The sequence below is a fragment of the Cylas formicarius genome, unplaced genomic scaffold (genome assembly GCF_029955315.1).
Source record: "Cylas formicarius isolate icCylForm1 unplaced genomic scaffold, icCylForm1.1 PGA_scaffold_10__41_contigs__length_53128322, whole genome shotgun sequence".
NCBI classification, from domain to species: Eukaryota; Metazoa; Arthropoda; class Insecta; order Coleoptera; family Brentidae; genus Cylas; species Cylas formicarius.
Genome location: NW_026844214.1, coordinates 17,502,196 through 17,520,141, shown reverse-complemented (window position 1 = coordinate 17,520,141; position 17,946 = coordinate 17,502,196). Strand labels below are relative to the sequence as shown.

The 17,946-nt window shown below is 34.3% G+C and overlaps 1 protein-coding gene across 1 annotated transcript in view; it reads left to right on the top strand.

Annotated features, from left to right (window-relative positions):
- Positions 1–17,946, top strand: part of LOC132699709 (homeobox protein homothorax-like) — a 134,068-nt gene that overhangs the window by 15,263 nt on the left and 100,859 nt on the right. The window contains exon 3 of the mRNA XM_060666564.1: positions 2,570–2,793. Coding sequence (XP_060522547.1) covers positions 2,570–2,793 — 224 coding nt within the window. The remainder of the gene's footprint in view (positions 1–2,569; positions 2,794–17,946) is intronic.

The window sequence follows — 17,946 nt, the reverse complement described above, 5'->3', positions numbered from 1 at the left end:
ATAATTGACAAATGAGCAAAAGAAATAGAGTTGGAAATATCTTTAAAATCAAGGTTTGACACATTGTTTATAATGTAAGTAACAAGTGTTTACAATACAAACAATAGTTTGGTTTAAAGTAAAATAAGTAAATGACGACAATATTTTGCCAGTCGAGCTTGATGGCCTGACTAAATGTTTATTTGGTATGAACCAAAGAGTATAAGACAGGAACGCGCGGGACGTACGGTTCAATTCAATTTAAAGTTTGAAAGGTAAAATGTAAAAAAAAAATTACGTCGAAATAATTTTCATTTTTTTTTTTATTAAACTATAAATAAAGTGCTGTTATCCGTTACAAGCTACTGTAGTATTTTCAGAGTGACGCATTACTTTAAACCAGCAGAACAGTACTCTAGTACTTGGACACAAATATTAGATGGCATTCGTAACAGTATACGCAACCTTCCCCTATATCTTATACTCTTTGGTATGAGCTATATAAATCAGGAAACAGCGAAACTTTTATTAGTAATCGGTTTCCATTAGTTACCATAATTGAAAAATTAATATCAAATTAAGATGGATTTCAACAATCAAGTTTTTCATCAAGTACCAACCATAATGAATAATTTTAAGCCAAATCCGAATCATAGAAAAATAAATTTTAAAAATAATTAAAACCTTCCAGACATTTTATTTAACTACATACAATAACCTCAGTTTCTGTTTATTTTCTTTATGGCGCATTTTTCCTTAATATAGGCACACACAGTATAGACCGGGGTATAGACATTGTATGAAGATCAAAATAACAGTGAATATATTGGGGATTTTAATTTAAAATTGGACAGTTTTCGATAGTCTGTGTCCATCACTTCAATCATTCAACGTCCTAAGTCTTGAAGTATCTCAGCTAGTTCGTATAGATCAAGCAAATTGCAATTTCTCTGATCACTATTATCCCGAAACACTGAGGTATACACTGAATACGTTAGAAGCTACTTCATAAAACTAACCATATTGATTTTTTGTAACCGAACGAGTTGTGATCGATAGCGCATTAGAAAAGAATTGGACGAAGCTTATACCCAAGATGTGTGGAAGTGATCTAAATTATAGAAAATATTTTTGTAATTTTTTTTTCTGTAGAAAATTCGGTGGTATGCACATTGAGCTCGAGTGAGCTAGTTTACTTATTTGAAACCATTGAATCTAACTTTACTACGAAGTGGAAATTATGTTGTTTGATGGCTGGTGAATTCTTAATTATTTTTGTTCGCATTTCCTATTCGGCCAGTTATATAGCAACCACGGACCAAAGAAGACAAATTTTAACGTTAACGACACACTTAACGAAAACACAAGAAGAAATTCGGCATAAAATAAAAGCTGCAAACACAAAACATAAGCAATTACCGTACGAACATTGCCCGTCATTTGCATGAAACGGACATTAGTACGGACTCATTTAGTTATTTGGAATAAAAGATTATCTTATAATCTTAATTATTTCTACATGGAAATGGATTTAATTAAAAAATCTAGTATACCACGAGAAGTATTTAAATTAACTACAATTGCGAAATACCTACTTTGAGTTATAAATATTTACGGCGCGTATTTTACATAAAAGAAACATTAAGCAGTCGGATAGCTGTGGCTTTATGTAATACTCGAAATCAAAAATGCTGCACGAAAAAAAAACACGGTTATAATCTTTTGGAAGCTGCTTAAGAATTTTCGTTTGTGGAATTTGGTGGGTCTCGGTTAGATGGTCACGACGAGATTTAATTAATTGCTAATTAATTTTTTGTTTTTTTTTTTCATATAATTTCGTATCAGCCATTTTATAATAACCGATGTTGGTGATAGTATTGCATTGAAAATTTATATTAGTCTAACGTTTTTTTCTATTCTTTTAATATGTGTGCGTGACAGGCTCTCGTTTTTTCTTAGACGGTTTTAATTTGTGAACTCAAACGTGTTTTCTGCAAATGCGTCGCCACAGACATGAAAAAACCATAATGTGATTCTTAAACTATCCAAAACAACTACAAAAAAATAAGCAAGGCTAGATCTGACATTTCCTAGAATTGTTTGTCTCGGGACAAAGATGAAACATTGTGAATTCTATGTTACCAAATTTCTTTCATTCTTAATTGCAAAAATTTACGCGGGAAAAATATCACGTCAAAAAGTCTAGCTATAGGAATTTGTTCCTTTTATTTTCTTGTTCTGGTGATTTTTATTTATAATCTAGGAACAAAGTTTAATTTAAGTTTAGAGTTACTAAAACATCATATATGGTCTGTGCCGATTAGGCTAAAACTGTACACACAAGCTCGGTAGGAATGGTACTTTAGGATGTCACTCCAAAAGTGAACCTAGAGGCGCTACCCCTTGGTCAAGCCGGAAACTTTTCACCCCACGCTCGTATGCGCCTGAAGGAGATACCTTGTAACCAAATACACAATGGAACGGAACGGAATGGCCAAATATTTTTAAACGTATTTTCTCGCTTATTTTATACCGAAATAACGTGGGACATCGATTTCGAAAATAACGTCATCTCGTTCTTTTATTTTAGTACGACGATGGCATCCACCCGGGCTACATGGACAGCGGCGCCGCGGGCGGTATGTACGAGCCCCATGTGGCGCATCGGCCCAGCATCCCGGGTCTGCACCATTCGCCGCACCTGAACCACGCCATGCATCCGTACCACGCAAACCATGTGAACCCGACGGCGAACCATGTTATGGGCGGCGCGGTGCCAGACGTCGGCAAACGCGACAAAGACGCCATCTACGGGTGAGTCGAAATATCTCATATCTAGCAATAATTGGAGTAAAGAAACCTGAAAATCTACCACATCTACGTTGTTTTAGGTTAAATGAATAAATTGAAGGTCCTTTTCGTTTTATGTGTTTAAATTGTTATGAATACAGTGTTTAAAGAAAAAATACCGTTTTATGCTCAATTTTTGTCACATTCTGTGGGAATTTCCGTCAACACTATTAAATCTGTATAAGCCCCATTTTTCATCAGCATTTTGTTTTTTTTTTCACGTCTTTATCTCACTTATTAAATAAAATACTGAATTTAATGTATATATATGTTCTATTCGTCTGGACTGCGTGGACGCCAGTCCAAAGTCTCAATATTCGTCTATTTAAACAATATTGCACTATTTTTGCAGAATGTGGTCTGACATTATAATATCTGGCAAACTTGTTCGTTTCACATTAAATTCCATATTTCATTTAATAATTTAGATAAAGACGTAAATAAAAAAAAAAAACAAAACAGTATGCGGAGAGCAACTGGCTTAGACACCTAATAGTGTTGACGGAAATTCCTACAGAATCTGATAAACACTTTTTTAAAACATCATTTATGAAGATCTAAGCTACAATTCAAAAATATGCAAATCGAACTACAGTTCACTGTGAAGACTATTCATATAAATTCAATTGAAACCAATAAGTAAAAATTGATGACAAATCGCAGAAAGTTTTATATGGAAGAATCATTTTGAGCAAGACGTTGAGACTTGAACGCGAAGAACAACGTCCACCGCTTCAGGACAAGTAAAAATTTGAATCATTTTTTGAGCTATTCAGTGTCCAGGTACCAAAAAATGCCAGATTATGCTTAGTAGGTTACAAAGAAGTTCTTTAGAGTTAATAGCTGGTTAATGAAAATTGTGCAGACCCACGCCAGCGAATTGACTTTAAGATACAAGGCAAACTTGTTACAAACATCACTGCACTGCTAAAATCTCATTATTATCAACTACTAGTGTGTATGTGTGTTTACACCACCAAGCCTTGAGGAAAAATGTTTGTATGGGTCTCCAAGGTTGACGACACCTTATCTAAATAGTCTTGGTTCAATTATTTGCAGCAAAAAGTTAAATTTGAGGTATATTTGTCATTTTTGTTTGCTCTACTTGCGACGGTTCACTGACATTTTTGGAATGCCAAATGAAGAAAATAGTATTACAATTTATGCCATTTAAATGTAAAAACATTAACTGGACCACCGGTTCTAATACTTTTGAAATATAAATGAATATAAATGAACAGATAATTGGAGCAATTTATAATAACAACGACGTCCGGATACTTTTGCCAAACTCGAAAACGTGCCGGCTGATTTGCATATAACGAGATCTGCAATCCGGAATTTTTAAATATTTTTGGCGCATTTGAATATTTCGTTCCGGACAAATAATAGATTAGTTTTTTATATTTAGTTTAGTTTGAGTGGGATAAGGACGATTGTGATGACTTAACATGAGATTATGTAGCATATGGGAAGATTTTGGCGTTGAAAATTGGGTTGGGCCAACTGCTATAAATTGGTCTTTTGATTTTGGACGTCAAACTGTTGAAAACGGGAAAATTGCCAAATTTGTAGACATGACAATTGTTACCCAACTTTCTTGGTGTCACCATATTGACTCTGTGTGAAAACTTCTTTACGTTGAGTTCCTTAAAAGACTCTCTCACTACCAAGAAACTAATAATAAACTACGCATTAGTCTCGCCTTTAGTGTATGCATGGGATCGGAACCATTGCGAGGCCAAAGTATTGATCGTTTCCGAGACCCACTAGATAAAGGTAAATAACTCCGATAAAAACCACAAAGAATTTGGATAAATGTAGTCCTTCCGTTTGTTTATACTTATTTCTTGTCACTGTCTGAAAAGCATGTTTGTACCCCAAATTTATTACAGAAACCCAAAAATCCCAAACCTAAGAGCTTCAGTTTTGATAGTAATAATAGATCATACAATAAAAGTGGTCTTTTTGGTGGTACTTTTGGCTTGACAAATTTCTTTAATCAAGTTATGCTTGAAAATTAAGCTACCTAATGATCTCATCGTAAATTTTGTCTTCGAAGCGGGAATTTGATTTAAAAATCGTTAACATCGAAAAATAATCAACACCTTCGTAGGCCATCTTAACATATAGATTGCTGGAGAAAATTGTTCCATAGCGTGTATATAATGTAAAAAACGGAGCCAAAACCAAAAAAAAATGAAACCAGCTTTTAAGGTTTTGCTAGAGCCCCACAGTTTTGTCGATCACATCATCTTCCGAAAAGCATTAAAAGTCCCCCATTAAACGTCGGCAGTCGCCACAGTGTGCCGTGGCCCCTACTAACCTCTATACACATTTTAATTTTTTTTCTTTCGGTCCGATTAGAATAAAGACCATCTGCAATAACGCCGGCCATAAACAAAGAACCGTCACAATCTCAAAGTGCAAGGAAAACAAGCGAGCGTTTGGCGAACAAGTGTGGCCGCAGTCACGGCTATCTCGATGCTTTGACCCGTAAATTATCCGAGGATGGCACGTCATAAATAAATAGTGTACATTTATGAATGCGGATAGCACTGATAGACACCATTCATGCTGTCGTTTTGTTCGCAACACCCGCGCCGCAGCCGCCGCGCCGAATGGTTTGTTTTCAAACTCTTCTCGGTTTCCATTTCCCGTTGAACTTTAAGTTTAAATCCGGGGCAATTTGTCGCGGTTATTAAACGACTTACGAAATGATAAACTATTTAGCTGGGCGTCAAGTGTCACACAAATCATCCTTATCGCTATTAAATCGAGTTGCAATTCATTATTTATTTGTGCCCGGCGTGTGATCGCCGTAAAATGCGCATGCGCATTTCCTCTGTGACTTATTTTTGTTGACGTGTCAGTTCACACGAATTCACAGTCAAACTCAGGTGTGTTCCGACTGCGCAGGTCGAAATTTCTTTTCTAACTTTCATATCTAGGTTGCTGTAGTGGCTTCTTGGCACCTTCAATTTGACAAGTCAAGTTTTATTAAGCTTATATATATTGAGTGCATGGCTATTGGTCGCTAATACTCAAATTTACCAAGATTTGTCTACCTTTAAGTCTTCATGGTTCCAACCACCACTAATGTTTACTACAAATTTGACAGAGAACTCTATGACGTCATAACGACTTTGCCTCGTAGTTTGGGCTGTCAAATCGCATGCCATGCACTAAGTCTTCTCTAACCATTCTCGATGACATTCAAATGTCTGAATTAACTGTATCGTGCAATAATAATGATAATATCATATAGCAAGAATAAAATAAAAAATGGTAGAAATGCCAAGTTTTTAACGGATCTACGTTCATTATCGATCGTAATGTTCACTGCATAAGCAATTTTTTTAATTTGTAAAGAATGTTTTTTTTTTTATATGTGATACGCTCAGGATACCTTCATTCCAATTTTTTGTCTCGAATTTGCTATCACGACATTCGTCCAGCGACTGACTTTCATATAACTTTATCGGATATCCAGCAGCATCTGAAAAAGTTTCTCTCAACTTATTCTATAGAACTATGTGTTATTTACATATTTATACTTTCGTTAATTACTTTCGAACTATGTTTCTGTTAACATTGCTGTCATTTGTCTGTTACCAAATTTGTATTTTATTACTACATGCTAAGTAAAGTGTACCGAAACGTAACGACTTTGAAAATATATCGAATTAGGATGCAAGTAAAAAAAATGGGTAAAGGCCCATTATAGTTTGTGATAGAAGAAAGAGAAATAAGTCGCGAAGACACTCATAAAGCTGCCAGGCAGCTCCCTAGTGGAGCTATGAGGATGCGGAAGAACCCTTGTCAAATTAATTCCAGAAACATAACGATTTTTTAGTAGTAGCAGGCTATTTAAGTTTTAGTAATAGAATCACTGGGAAGTAACGGTATTTCAAGCCTAAAGTCTACTGAATTCCAAACACAAATAATTAAGCGGTCTCTCGATATCTGGTGAAAGTTATGAACATTTGTTCGAATCTGCTTAAAAATTCTGTCAAATGCAAATCTATTGTCATTATAGTGAAAAAGTCATCAATTTTAATCTCTTAACAAAAAGTAATGTTAAATATTTCCGAATGCAACAATTTCACGTGAATAAGTAAAAAAAAAAGTTTTTTATACTCTTAGCTACTTCCTAACCATAATCCATTTTTGGCTGAAACAGGTAAAATGTAATTGAAGAAACGACCAATTTTTATTTTGGAAACCATTCAATTCGAAAATATTATTGTATACGAATATATTTACAATATAATTATATATTATATATTACTAACCATCTGACCAAGTTTGACAAACTTACTACGACTATCGCGTCGATGACATTTCATTCTTCATCATCGAATAGAAAAAAAACTAATCGAACTCTCAATACGTCGCGAGCTTGAACAAACAAGCCGCTTCAATATCCCGAGACTATTTTATATTCAATAAAGCTCCATTAAAAATTACATCAGCTTTATTTTTAAAACTTTCCTAATATTAGTCGACATCGCCGAGTGTGTGTACACACGCATTTTTCTATATAATAATAACCCACTTGGATCTTAAACGTTCATTGGTTTCTTAAAAAAAAATGTTTATCTCATCATTCGGATGAATTGAAGGTTGTTGGTGCTCGATTTTGATAACTACTAAGTTATTCTCGCTTTTTATGTGGTTAATTATTATTCGAGGCAAGATTCCTAAATGATCTATGTTTCAAGAATAGTAAGTGTTTCTAAGTCGACTTTAAGTTAATCGAAAATTAATAATAAATAATCAATAATACGGCAACGTTTGCCAAGCTATTGCTGACTGATTCTTTCTTTTAATTTCCTGGTACTGCTATATTATTAAATTAAATGAATTAAACATTAAACAAATTATAATAAAAAATTCATTGTGAATGTAACTCCGAAAATTAGTGGGTAACTGATTCATATTTTGATTTGAATTGAGTGTATAGGTCATATTTCTCTGATTGTTTTATAAATGACTTTTTCAATTTGCTCTTTTTACATTTACTGTTTGTCATATTAATTGTATATTTGTTTCTTACCTAAATGGGGTTGAAATAGATTAGCTAGTATATTTTAGTTTGTCCTAGGATTATATACTACTGCCGTGGTCACAAACAAAATCTACTCGCCTGGTGTTTCTAACACTTATCGTCGTTGCATTCATTGAAAGCATTATATTTTTCATAGCTTTATGGTTGATTAACTTTTGCGCGTGTTGTCTGGATACTCAGTTTGATTTTTAAAGATCTGATTATTATAACAACCACGCTAACCTAGCTGAGCTTGGAAGAAGATTTTTATGGTCCCAGTGTGAATTAGTTACTTCTAAAAGTTAGATGATAGTCATAACACTCTGCACGCAAATTTGTAAATTAAGGGTGTGAATCGGGACTTCGCCTGTCGAAATCCTATTGTTTGAAATAAATAAATAAAAAAATAAAATTTTGATGAAGATCATTTTCATTTTCTGAGCTCCTTCCCAAATGACAATGTTTTTTGTAGTAAAATTAGCTGGTGCATCCTATGATATAACCATAAATTATATGAACACCAAGAGTGCAGATATGGGCATTTTAGGAAAGTTTTTAAATATCGCAAAATCATTTGGGCTGCAGTTACCTTCAAGGTCTTATATGAAAATAGTTAACCTAACCTTAACTTTCACTATTATCAATCATATCATTAATTCAATAACATTTGATTGTTTTATTGTGTACCTTTTTTTATTTCTTTTCGATTCCTCTTTTCTGTATGTTTTTACGTCTACTAACGCTGGCTTAACACAGTTATAGGCATTGATTCATTATCTGCACTTATTTATATATTATATTTTTATCGTAGTATGCAGCGTAACGGGGTCGATCTGCTTTTTGAGGGAGTATGTGGGTTGGACGGCACAAAAACTCGCAATCAGCGTTGTGAAACTTTATTTGGTTTAGAATCAAACGGGTTGAGATAATTCCTTAACAAAAAACAATAAGTTAAAAAAAACGATAAGTGGCATTTGGCGCACAAAAAATCTCCGACCTACCTTAACAAAAGACCAGGCAAACGTCCGGTAAAGTGTATTGACACAATACGGCGATATAACAGGCCACAGGTTCTCTCGATATGAAAAATATCTCATATTACACAAAATCTAGAAAAATAAGAACTATTGGGTGAGATGCCGGCACACAACTCTTTCCATGTTCGGCGTTGCCGGCTGTAGCTCGATACGATAATCGTTTAATCGTGGGGGCGCCCTCTATCAAATTATAATTGAACTCGCATCAGCAAATAGAAATATAGAAACCGCAACCCGTCATAATTTGTTTCGCTACAAGTATTAGTTGTTAAAATATATTTTTTTTTTGTTGAGGGTGCAGCATCACTTGCATAGATGTGGTATTGTAGGAAGCCTCCATTTAATCCATGTTTAATTTCATTTATTATTTATTATAACTTTTTTTCTCAATTGCGTTAATTAACGATTAATTATTATTATTAATAGTCGATTAAGCTTAGTTATATTAGTTATTTTTATGTTACAATTGTCTACGAGACTTTTGCCATTTTAGTGCAATTTATTCCTCTTTAATAATGAAAAGCTCTTTGGATTATTTTTTTACCTGTCAACAAGTCGCGGTTTTGTTAGTTCGGTTTGCGTGCAATTATTGACTTCCTAAGAAATAGTTTTCAATGCGCTTGAACCATTAAGAACATTTACTATAAAGTGCATCAATCAGCATCGCCGACGCTATCGCATTATTTACGCATTTTCTCATACGTCAACAATAAACGTATCGGCAAAAGTGGAGTAGACTGTGCATGCAAATAAAAATAACAATTAGATAATTTCTTATGTTTTTTTGTTATGTATCAATAATCACGGTAACTGCCGACATTGCTTGTATATTTTTCGTTTTGTTTCTTTAGTTTAATTTAATTGTGATGAAAATGATTGATGCGTTTTTGGTTGATTTGTTTTCGATAATTAATGGTCTATCGGGCCATTTATCAAAAAAATGTCACAGCTAACATTCACAGATTTTTATATGAACTTTTGGAATTAATAGTCCACGCTTTGGACAGAATAATAGCATTTATTTGAACAATCGCATAAGTATAAATTAATAGTTATTGCTAATTGCGACCTGTTACTTTGGATGAAATACTTCGTTTTATATGGCTTTTTGTGTGACTTGCGTCGGTTAATTCCATTAACGAATTGAAATAAAAAATCGGACATTATTAGCATCGCATGATTTTAATTATCCTAATTTCAATTGTCGATGGAAAGTTACCAATGTCGCGACTCTGTTCTTGGATTCATTGACAACTGGACGATAATCCGGATTGAATAGATAAAATTTGGACTACTTATCATAGTAACATCTGTAGAAGCAGCAGTTTGATATTTCAACATGCAACGTTAAAGTTATTCTCACCATGTAAATGTAAAATTCAATTATAATGGACGAAAGACATGAAGGTAATACAAATGAATCGTTTGTTTTGCGCAGCGGGACGTTACCTTTCGGAATAACAGAATGCGATGCGGATTGTTAAACATTCGAAAAAATTCGTTAAACACCGCTTCAACATTACTTTAGTTTTGATCGCTTTGCTTGCAATTATTATTAAAAATTCTATTGAACAATGGTCGAGCAACGCGCAAACGTTACTGATCACTTACTTTTTACAAAACTTCTGGATTCCTCCTGCTTCGGTTTTTGCTGAGTCCAACTGAAACTGTTTCAGTCAAGCTCTGAAGAAGCCAACAGGATGATTAGCGAAACGTCAGCAAAAACCGACGCAGGAGAAATCCAGAAGTTTTGTAAAAAGTATTACAGTGCCTGTGGAAGTTTCTTTGAGAAATTTACTGATAGCGATCATTCCAATAGTGCACGTACTACTGGTTCAAGTATAAGCTGTCTCAAAGTATATCGTTTTGGCTTTGACCCGCCCCCAAAACGAAATTATAATAATCTAATCATAGGTGAGGGACCAGACAGGGACGAATAAGGTAGATGTCTACATCACTAATTTTTTCGTTAGATCGAGTTGAAATAACTTGTCATTAGATTCAAAACAAACTCTGAAAAATGTTTAATAAGACTTGGATTCAACTAAGAAGATACTTTAATAGAAATCTGCAAACTTTGAAAGAGCTAATATCTTCGATGAAGCATATGGTTAGCAGTGAATTATTTGAATTATTGAACGGAAGAAAAAACGTAGTGATTTTCATTCTAAATATTATCAAACCGGATTTTTCGTACTTTGAATAAACTGGAATAAATGGAAGCTAGAAGAATATGGAACCAATATAATTATTGACCTTGCCTCCCTCTATAGAGTTATTTGTAAAATCAAATGCGAGAGCAGAAAATTTTACTCCTAATTCAAGAGTGTAACAGTTAAAAAAAATGAATATATTAATATACCTGTTGAGAACTGCAGATTACAGTACAGTACATTTCAAAAAATTGTATATTCATGCATTTTCATCCAACCACACATTGTAATTAATCTTAATAACGACTCTGAGAGTGAAACAGAATTATATTTTGAATAAATATTTACCTATTTAGGTAATTATTCATAATTTGTATGTATTTATTGTCATCCTATTTTCTATAAGTACTAGTATGATTTTATTATAAATAAATATAATATAATATTGCATCTTTTTTATATTTTCAAAACACCTTAAAAGTCGGTCTCTAATGCTCAGTCCTACAACACACTCATCAGGTGTTTTATTGCCGTCGGTTACTTTAAAAGCAAAGATGATATATTTTGAGACCATTCAGAAGTAAATTTCATTCAATATGTAAATTAGTGTATTTGAACTTGCAGAAAATCCAATACGTGTTTTGAATTCGCTATTTCACTTGCTACCGGTGAGAACGTCAAAGCGTTTCTCTGCAGAGCACTCCAAAAGCTGGACATCGGTAATCCTCGATTTGTATGTGTGCAGTGGTGAGCATGGCGAGTTATTTCTTTAAGTGGTTCAACTCCATCCTTGTGTAAAAAGTATGTTTTGTGGTTTTTCTTCTTCTAGTGCCCTATCATCTGTTGACGTTGGCGATTATAGTTTTCTTTGTGTTATACGTTGGAGTATTCGATATTTTTCGTTTCTCATAGTGTGCCAGAAGTATGCAAGTTTTCTCTCCTGGATCTTTGTTTTCATTCATTCTTTGCAAGATTGGGTCGTTCGTTATATGGTGTGTCCATGGGACGTGCATCATTCTACGATAGCACCACATCTCAAATACCCCCACTCGCTTTTCTGCAGATGCTGTAAGTTGCTATAGAACACATACAAGCTCCAACCAAGATACGCAAATTTTTCTACTTTTTCGAGCTAAGTGATTTTCACTTGTAGATTAGTGTTGGTGATTTTTGACTATTTGTGGATTTTTGCTAATGATTTTTTGTGTTTAAGCTCGTCCCATAATTATTCGCATATATTTACAATTCTGTTGATTGATCTCTGTAATCCTTCTGCGCTGTTTGATATTAGGACTGTATCATCCGCATATCTGAGATTATTTAGCTTCTCACTGTTAACCAGTATTTCATCTTTACATTCAGTCAAAGCATCATTGAAGAGGTACTCCTAGTAAACATTAAATAATAGAGATGATAAAACGCATCCTTGACGGACACTTTTTTGTATACTTATTTCTGTAGATGTTGACTCTGCTACTCCTTTTGTGGACTATATAGATTGGCAATGATACGTCTATCTGCATCTTTTATTCCTGATTACTGTAGTATTTCGAGGAGCTTTTTGTCGGACTTTGTCAAACGCGTTTTCACAATCAATGAAGCAAAGAAACACGTCGCAGATAATATTGCGAACTCTTTGGATCAATACTTGAATTCCAAATAATGCTTCTCTGATACTTAGGCCATTGTAAATCCCATTTGTGTTTCCCTGATATGTTCTTCTAGTTGGGGATCTATTCTATTGTGGATTATATACAAAAAAACCTTGAGAACATGACTCATCAAGCTAATCGTGTGATGTTCTTCGCATTTTTTGGCATTGCTTGACTTAGGAATTGGGATGAAGATTGATAGAAGCCATTCTTGCCTGTTTGATATATTTTATTGAACAATTTTGTTAGGGTGGCTATGTGATCTTCTTCCAGTTCTTTAAGAAGTTCCGCGCTCTGATTTCATCAGGTCCTGGCGCTTTATTGGTTTTAAGTCGTTTAATTGCTTTGATTGTTTCTTCCTTAGTTTTGTGGTTATGTGTGGTTAATGGCCGCACGCGAGAGAAGACATAATTTGCTCATAACTGTGATTGTATTCAAAGAACTGCACATTTTTGGAACACCGCTGACTATGTATCGATGTTGTAACACGTAGGTAGAGCTTTAAGCATATACATTCGAAATATCCACTTTATTTACCAATCATTTAAAAAAAAAATGGAATTTATACATACCACATTGAATAAAACTATAGTTCTAAACAATTATGATTTTGCGTGGGAACCCCATATACGTATGTATAAAACATTAAAAATTCCAAGGCGGCCATTAATTTGTGGTAGCAATATTGATTACCGCCTATTATTGCCGTATACCAAATTTTGAAAAGTTTCCTTTGTTAGTTCTCTAGAACTTTTAATAGGATACTCAACGTGAATCTCCCTACGTAGCCTTAAAAATATTTTCGGGCAATTTTCGGAAAATTTAATTTTCGTGACATCAAGTCGGAGTTGCATAATTTACGTTCGTGTCGTCCATTACATGAGACCGTTTAATTTTCGCCTGTCTTTCGACTTTCGGAGTTAAAGAACGTGTTCTGAACAATTATTGATTGCAGACGTAGATATCGTGCAAAATTATAACAATCGTACAAAGTATTTAAAGTATTTATTAACACGCACGTGCAATTTTCCTCCGTAATAAGTATATTTAGTATATTGCGGCTTAATATTAGTTGCCGCACAAATGAAGTTTTGCCCAAGGGGTTGTAATCTCGGATTAGTTAATTAATTAAGTAATATCAAAATTTAAAAGACAAATGTGTGACACCTGAATGTCAATCATTTTCGGCACAATTAGTTATGGCACTTTTTAATTTATGTACATAAAACACGTAAGTGTCGAAAATTAACAATTATAATGTTAATACGCATTGACTTGATACTCGTCACGCCAAAGGTAATTTAATAAGGTACGTTTTGAAAATAAATGCGATTGTCTTCGCTTCTCCGTGCTCAGTTTCCACAATTTTCTATCGCAAAAGGTTTCCGGATTAATATTTCTTTCTGCCATTGCTTCTTCCACCTCGTCTCTCCAACTGCGCTTTGGTCGACCACGTTTTCGTCTCTGCGGGGGCGTCCATTTTAAAATTCGTTTTAGCCATCTATCATCTGTCATTCTGTTTACATGTCCATGTTACCAGTTGTCGCCTTTCTATTTCCTCTGTAATGTCTTTTTCTATTTCCATTTCTCTTCTTACATCGATGTTTCTTTTTCGTTCTAATCGTGATACGCCCAAGCTTCTCCGCCAAAAATCCATTTCTGTAGATAATAATTTATTTTTATTGTCTCTCTTCAGATCTCAGATCTCCGCTCCGTTTAATGTCACACTTTCCACAAAGGAAGAGTACATTCGTTTTTTTGTTGTCTTCCGTATGTTCTTCTCCCATAGTACTGAGGTAAGTGATCGGATTATCTTTCTACCTTTTGCTACTCTTTCCCGAATTTCTACCCTGCTATCTCCGCCCTTATTAAATATTACACCCAGATATCTATATCTTTCTACTCCTATCATTTTTTCGTTTTCGAGTTTCGAGGTAGATCTCTTACTTTGTCATTACCTACAATCATGTATTCTGACTTCGTCATGTTTATTTTCAAACCGGCATGTACATAATACTCGTTCAGTTTCTGTACCATATAGCTCAGATCATCTGCATCTTCGGCTATCACTATTTGATCATCAGCATAGAAGAGGGTCACAAGGAGGTTTTAATCTACGGCTATTCCAATACGTTTTAAGTTTTTCATTTATATATATCTTAAACAATGTCGGCGATAAGCAACAGCCTTGTCGTAGTCCTTTATCAGTGGTGAAAGGTTCTGTTAGATGCATATTTGCTATTTTAACTCTTGCAGTGTTGTGCTGGTACAGGTTCTTGGTCGCCTCGATTAATTTTGGCTTGACTCCCATGGCTAACATTATTTTCCACAGCTTGGGTATAGGGACGGAGTCATATGCCTTTTCCAAGTCAATGAAGGCTAAGTGTGTCTCTAGGTTTCTCTGTTTCCTCTTTTCTACAAGGATTTTAAGAGTAAAAGTAAAAAGTCTATCACCGATCTTCCGGCGCGGAAACCTGACTGCTCTTCCATTTCCCTTGTAGCTATTTGCTGTTCAATTTTTGATTTTATGACCCGCGAGTATAAACGTCCGATTGAACATATAACTGCAATGCCTCTGTAGTTTTTCGGCTCTCTCTTTATATATTTAATATTTTTATTTTTTTTTTTCAAAACAGATTGCTTTATAACACAGCAAGGCCATATTCCAATCCAATAAACCATAACTGCCATCAACCCTTAATTGTTTAGTTTTGAAAACATGACTAGCGCTAAATAAGTCATCCTCTGACATTTTTATTTGTGATCACCACCAGCATATATTGCAATAGGCAGATCGAGTGCCTGTTAATTGGCGATGTGTTGTCAGGAATCAAATTGGAAAATTATATTCACTTACTGATTGAAACTTCCGAATTAAAAATAATCTATGAGCGTATTTCAGTCTAGTGAAGCCGCTATTGGTGCATAATGCGATGGATGTGATAACGAACCGCAAACTTCGAATTTGCGTGATATCCAACTGCGTAGCTTCGTTGGATTGACTAATTTGAGCAATTTTGGAATTAACTTGTGCCGCAGAAATATCAGATGGCATTAAAAATGCAAATTGCTCGACCGGACTGCAGGCTGCACGCAGCTCATATCTATACGGAACCTGGCGTGTTGGCAATTATAAACAAATTCTCCAGAACGGTGAATTAAAACCAATTTGATTATTTCTCGTTTAGTGATCGATGGCAAACCTTATTGTTTCACCGCTTTTAGCTTGGAAATATCACTTTTACAGTAAAGGAGTATTGAATATTCAGCAATGAACATTGTATATATTTATTTCTTTTATTATCAGATGAAACTTTTGGTGATTTTATGGTGATAATAATTTCTGTCCTTCATTAAAAGCGAAACGCATTTCACTTCACAACGCTTATTGAAACTTTAGAACTATGTACTCTTAAACAAGGATTTACAACAAAGTTTTATTTCCAGTTGTAGTTATATACATAAGCATTGAGGTTTTTAGAAATAAGAAACAGAAAAATTGTTCATTTAATGAAAACACAATCTAAAACAATGCAATCAATTATCCTATAAGCAGATATTAAAAAATAAATGTCTTATTAGCTCTAGGTGAGACTGGTATTAGTAGGCAACTCATCTGCGCAATGAGATTCGTATTCACAAATATAGTGCAGTACAGTATAGATTCACTTCTATATTTAAAAGAGTTCGTGAAATTGAAAAAAGACTGAACGCTTTCTTCTATTCTTTTTGCTCTTAATAATATTCACATTGGTGGTCGGGTAGAGTAGCGTTGTCCCTAGACTTCACCATTTTTGTTATTTACACTTTGTTCTATTTTTTTAGGATTAATGAATGTTATTTATTTTTAACTTAGCAAGTAAATATAACCATAAAAATGTGTTAGTTTATAGTCAGTTTATAGGTTTTCGCAATAGCTACCCATCTTGTGTGTCGATTTGCAATGCCACAACACTTGAGTCAGGAAGGTACTGACGTAAATTAAACGAAATATTAATATTAAATTGGTGAATCCGAAATGTAAGGATGCAATTTGGAATATTGACAAGAAAATACCATAGGATATATTTTTAAAGCTATGGTATTGCGTTTGAGAGCGAAAGTGGAACAACAATAGGTGATAAAACAGCTTGATGAGCGGATCTGCAAAATCCTTCAACCAATTTCTCGTTGTTAAAAAAGTAAATTTTTAAAACAAAAGCAACATATATTCCGAATCCAATTAGAATACTTACGAAGGATCTCGGTCCATTAGCTCGATGAAATCTCCTCGCGTTAAAATATCCGGCACCTGAGCCGATTTTTATTTATAATGCATTAAAAGTCGTAAAAAGATCGTAAAATTTGTGATATAGATATTTTAGTAGACCTAACAGTAACAATTTGTGATAGGAAAACGCGTTATGTTGAATATACGGAACTGTAAATTCGAACGGACTGACGAATTTTACGGGCCCATAAAACAGCTATTATGAATAATTAACCACTTGAATTTGAATTTTACGGAAAGCTTAAAGACGACGGTGTCCTAAATCGGAAGTGAGACCAATTAAAAATAATCTAAAGGTTCCTTATTAAAATGCGTTTATTAACTATGTACCACTATTTTGACTCAATACTTTTTATTGACTTGATACACTAAAAGTGTTTGATAGTGGTTTGCGCTTGCGCGGTCTCGCTTCTTGGGTTTTTGTGGTTTCACGAATATACTCTTACGATATTAGTGAAGGGCATTGTGGCAAGACCCAGCAAGGTCGTTGCTAAATAATTGAGTACACATTTTTTAATATGTTAAATTTTCAATTGTGAATTTTTTTTATTCTAGTTATTCTATATCGGTAGCAATGAGCGCTCCATCGTTTGGTTCGATTTTATTTAACCCGTTGTTTGAATACGCTAACTGGTTACCCATTTATCATTAATATACGTCCAGGCGTTAAGTAATTACCCTTCGCGTTTAAACAAACAGTCAGTAGTGAAGCGAACAAATATTGAACTACGCGCAGGGTCCAGCTATTGGTTCGTCCGTATCTTTGTCCGTGTAAATAGACCGTTGTACTTAAAGTGCTCAAAAAAATCACCAGAGTTCAATTTTCCATCAAATTTAGCGTGCAACGCGAGGGTAAACAGAGTGGCACCGAACAAAAATAGGACATTTCACGAAAATCTCAAAGATATCACTTCCAACTGACTCTGAATAAAATGAAAAACTGACTGTGAATAAA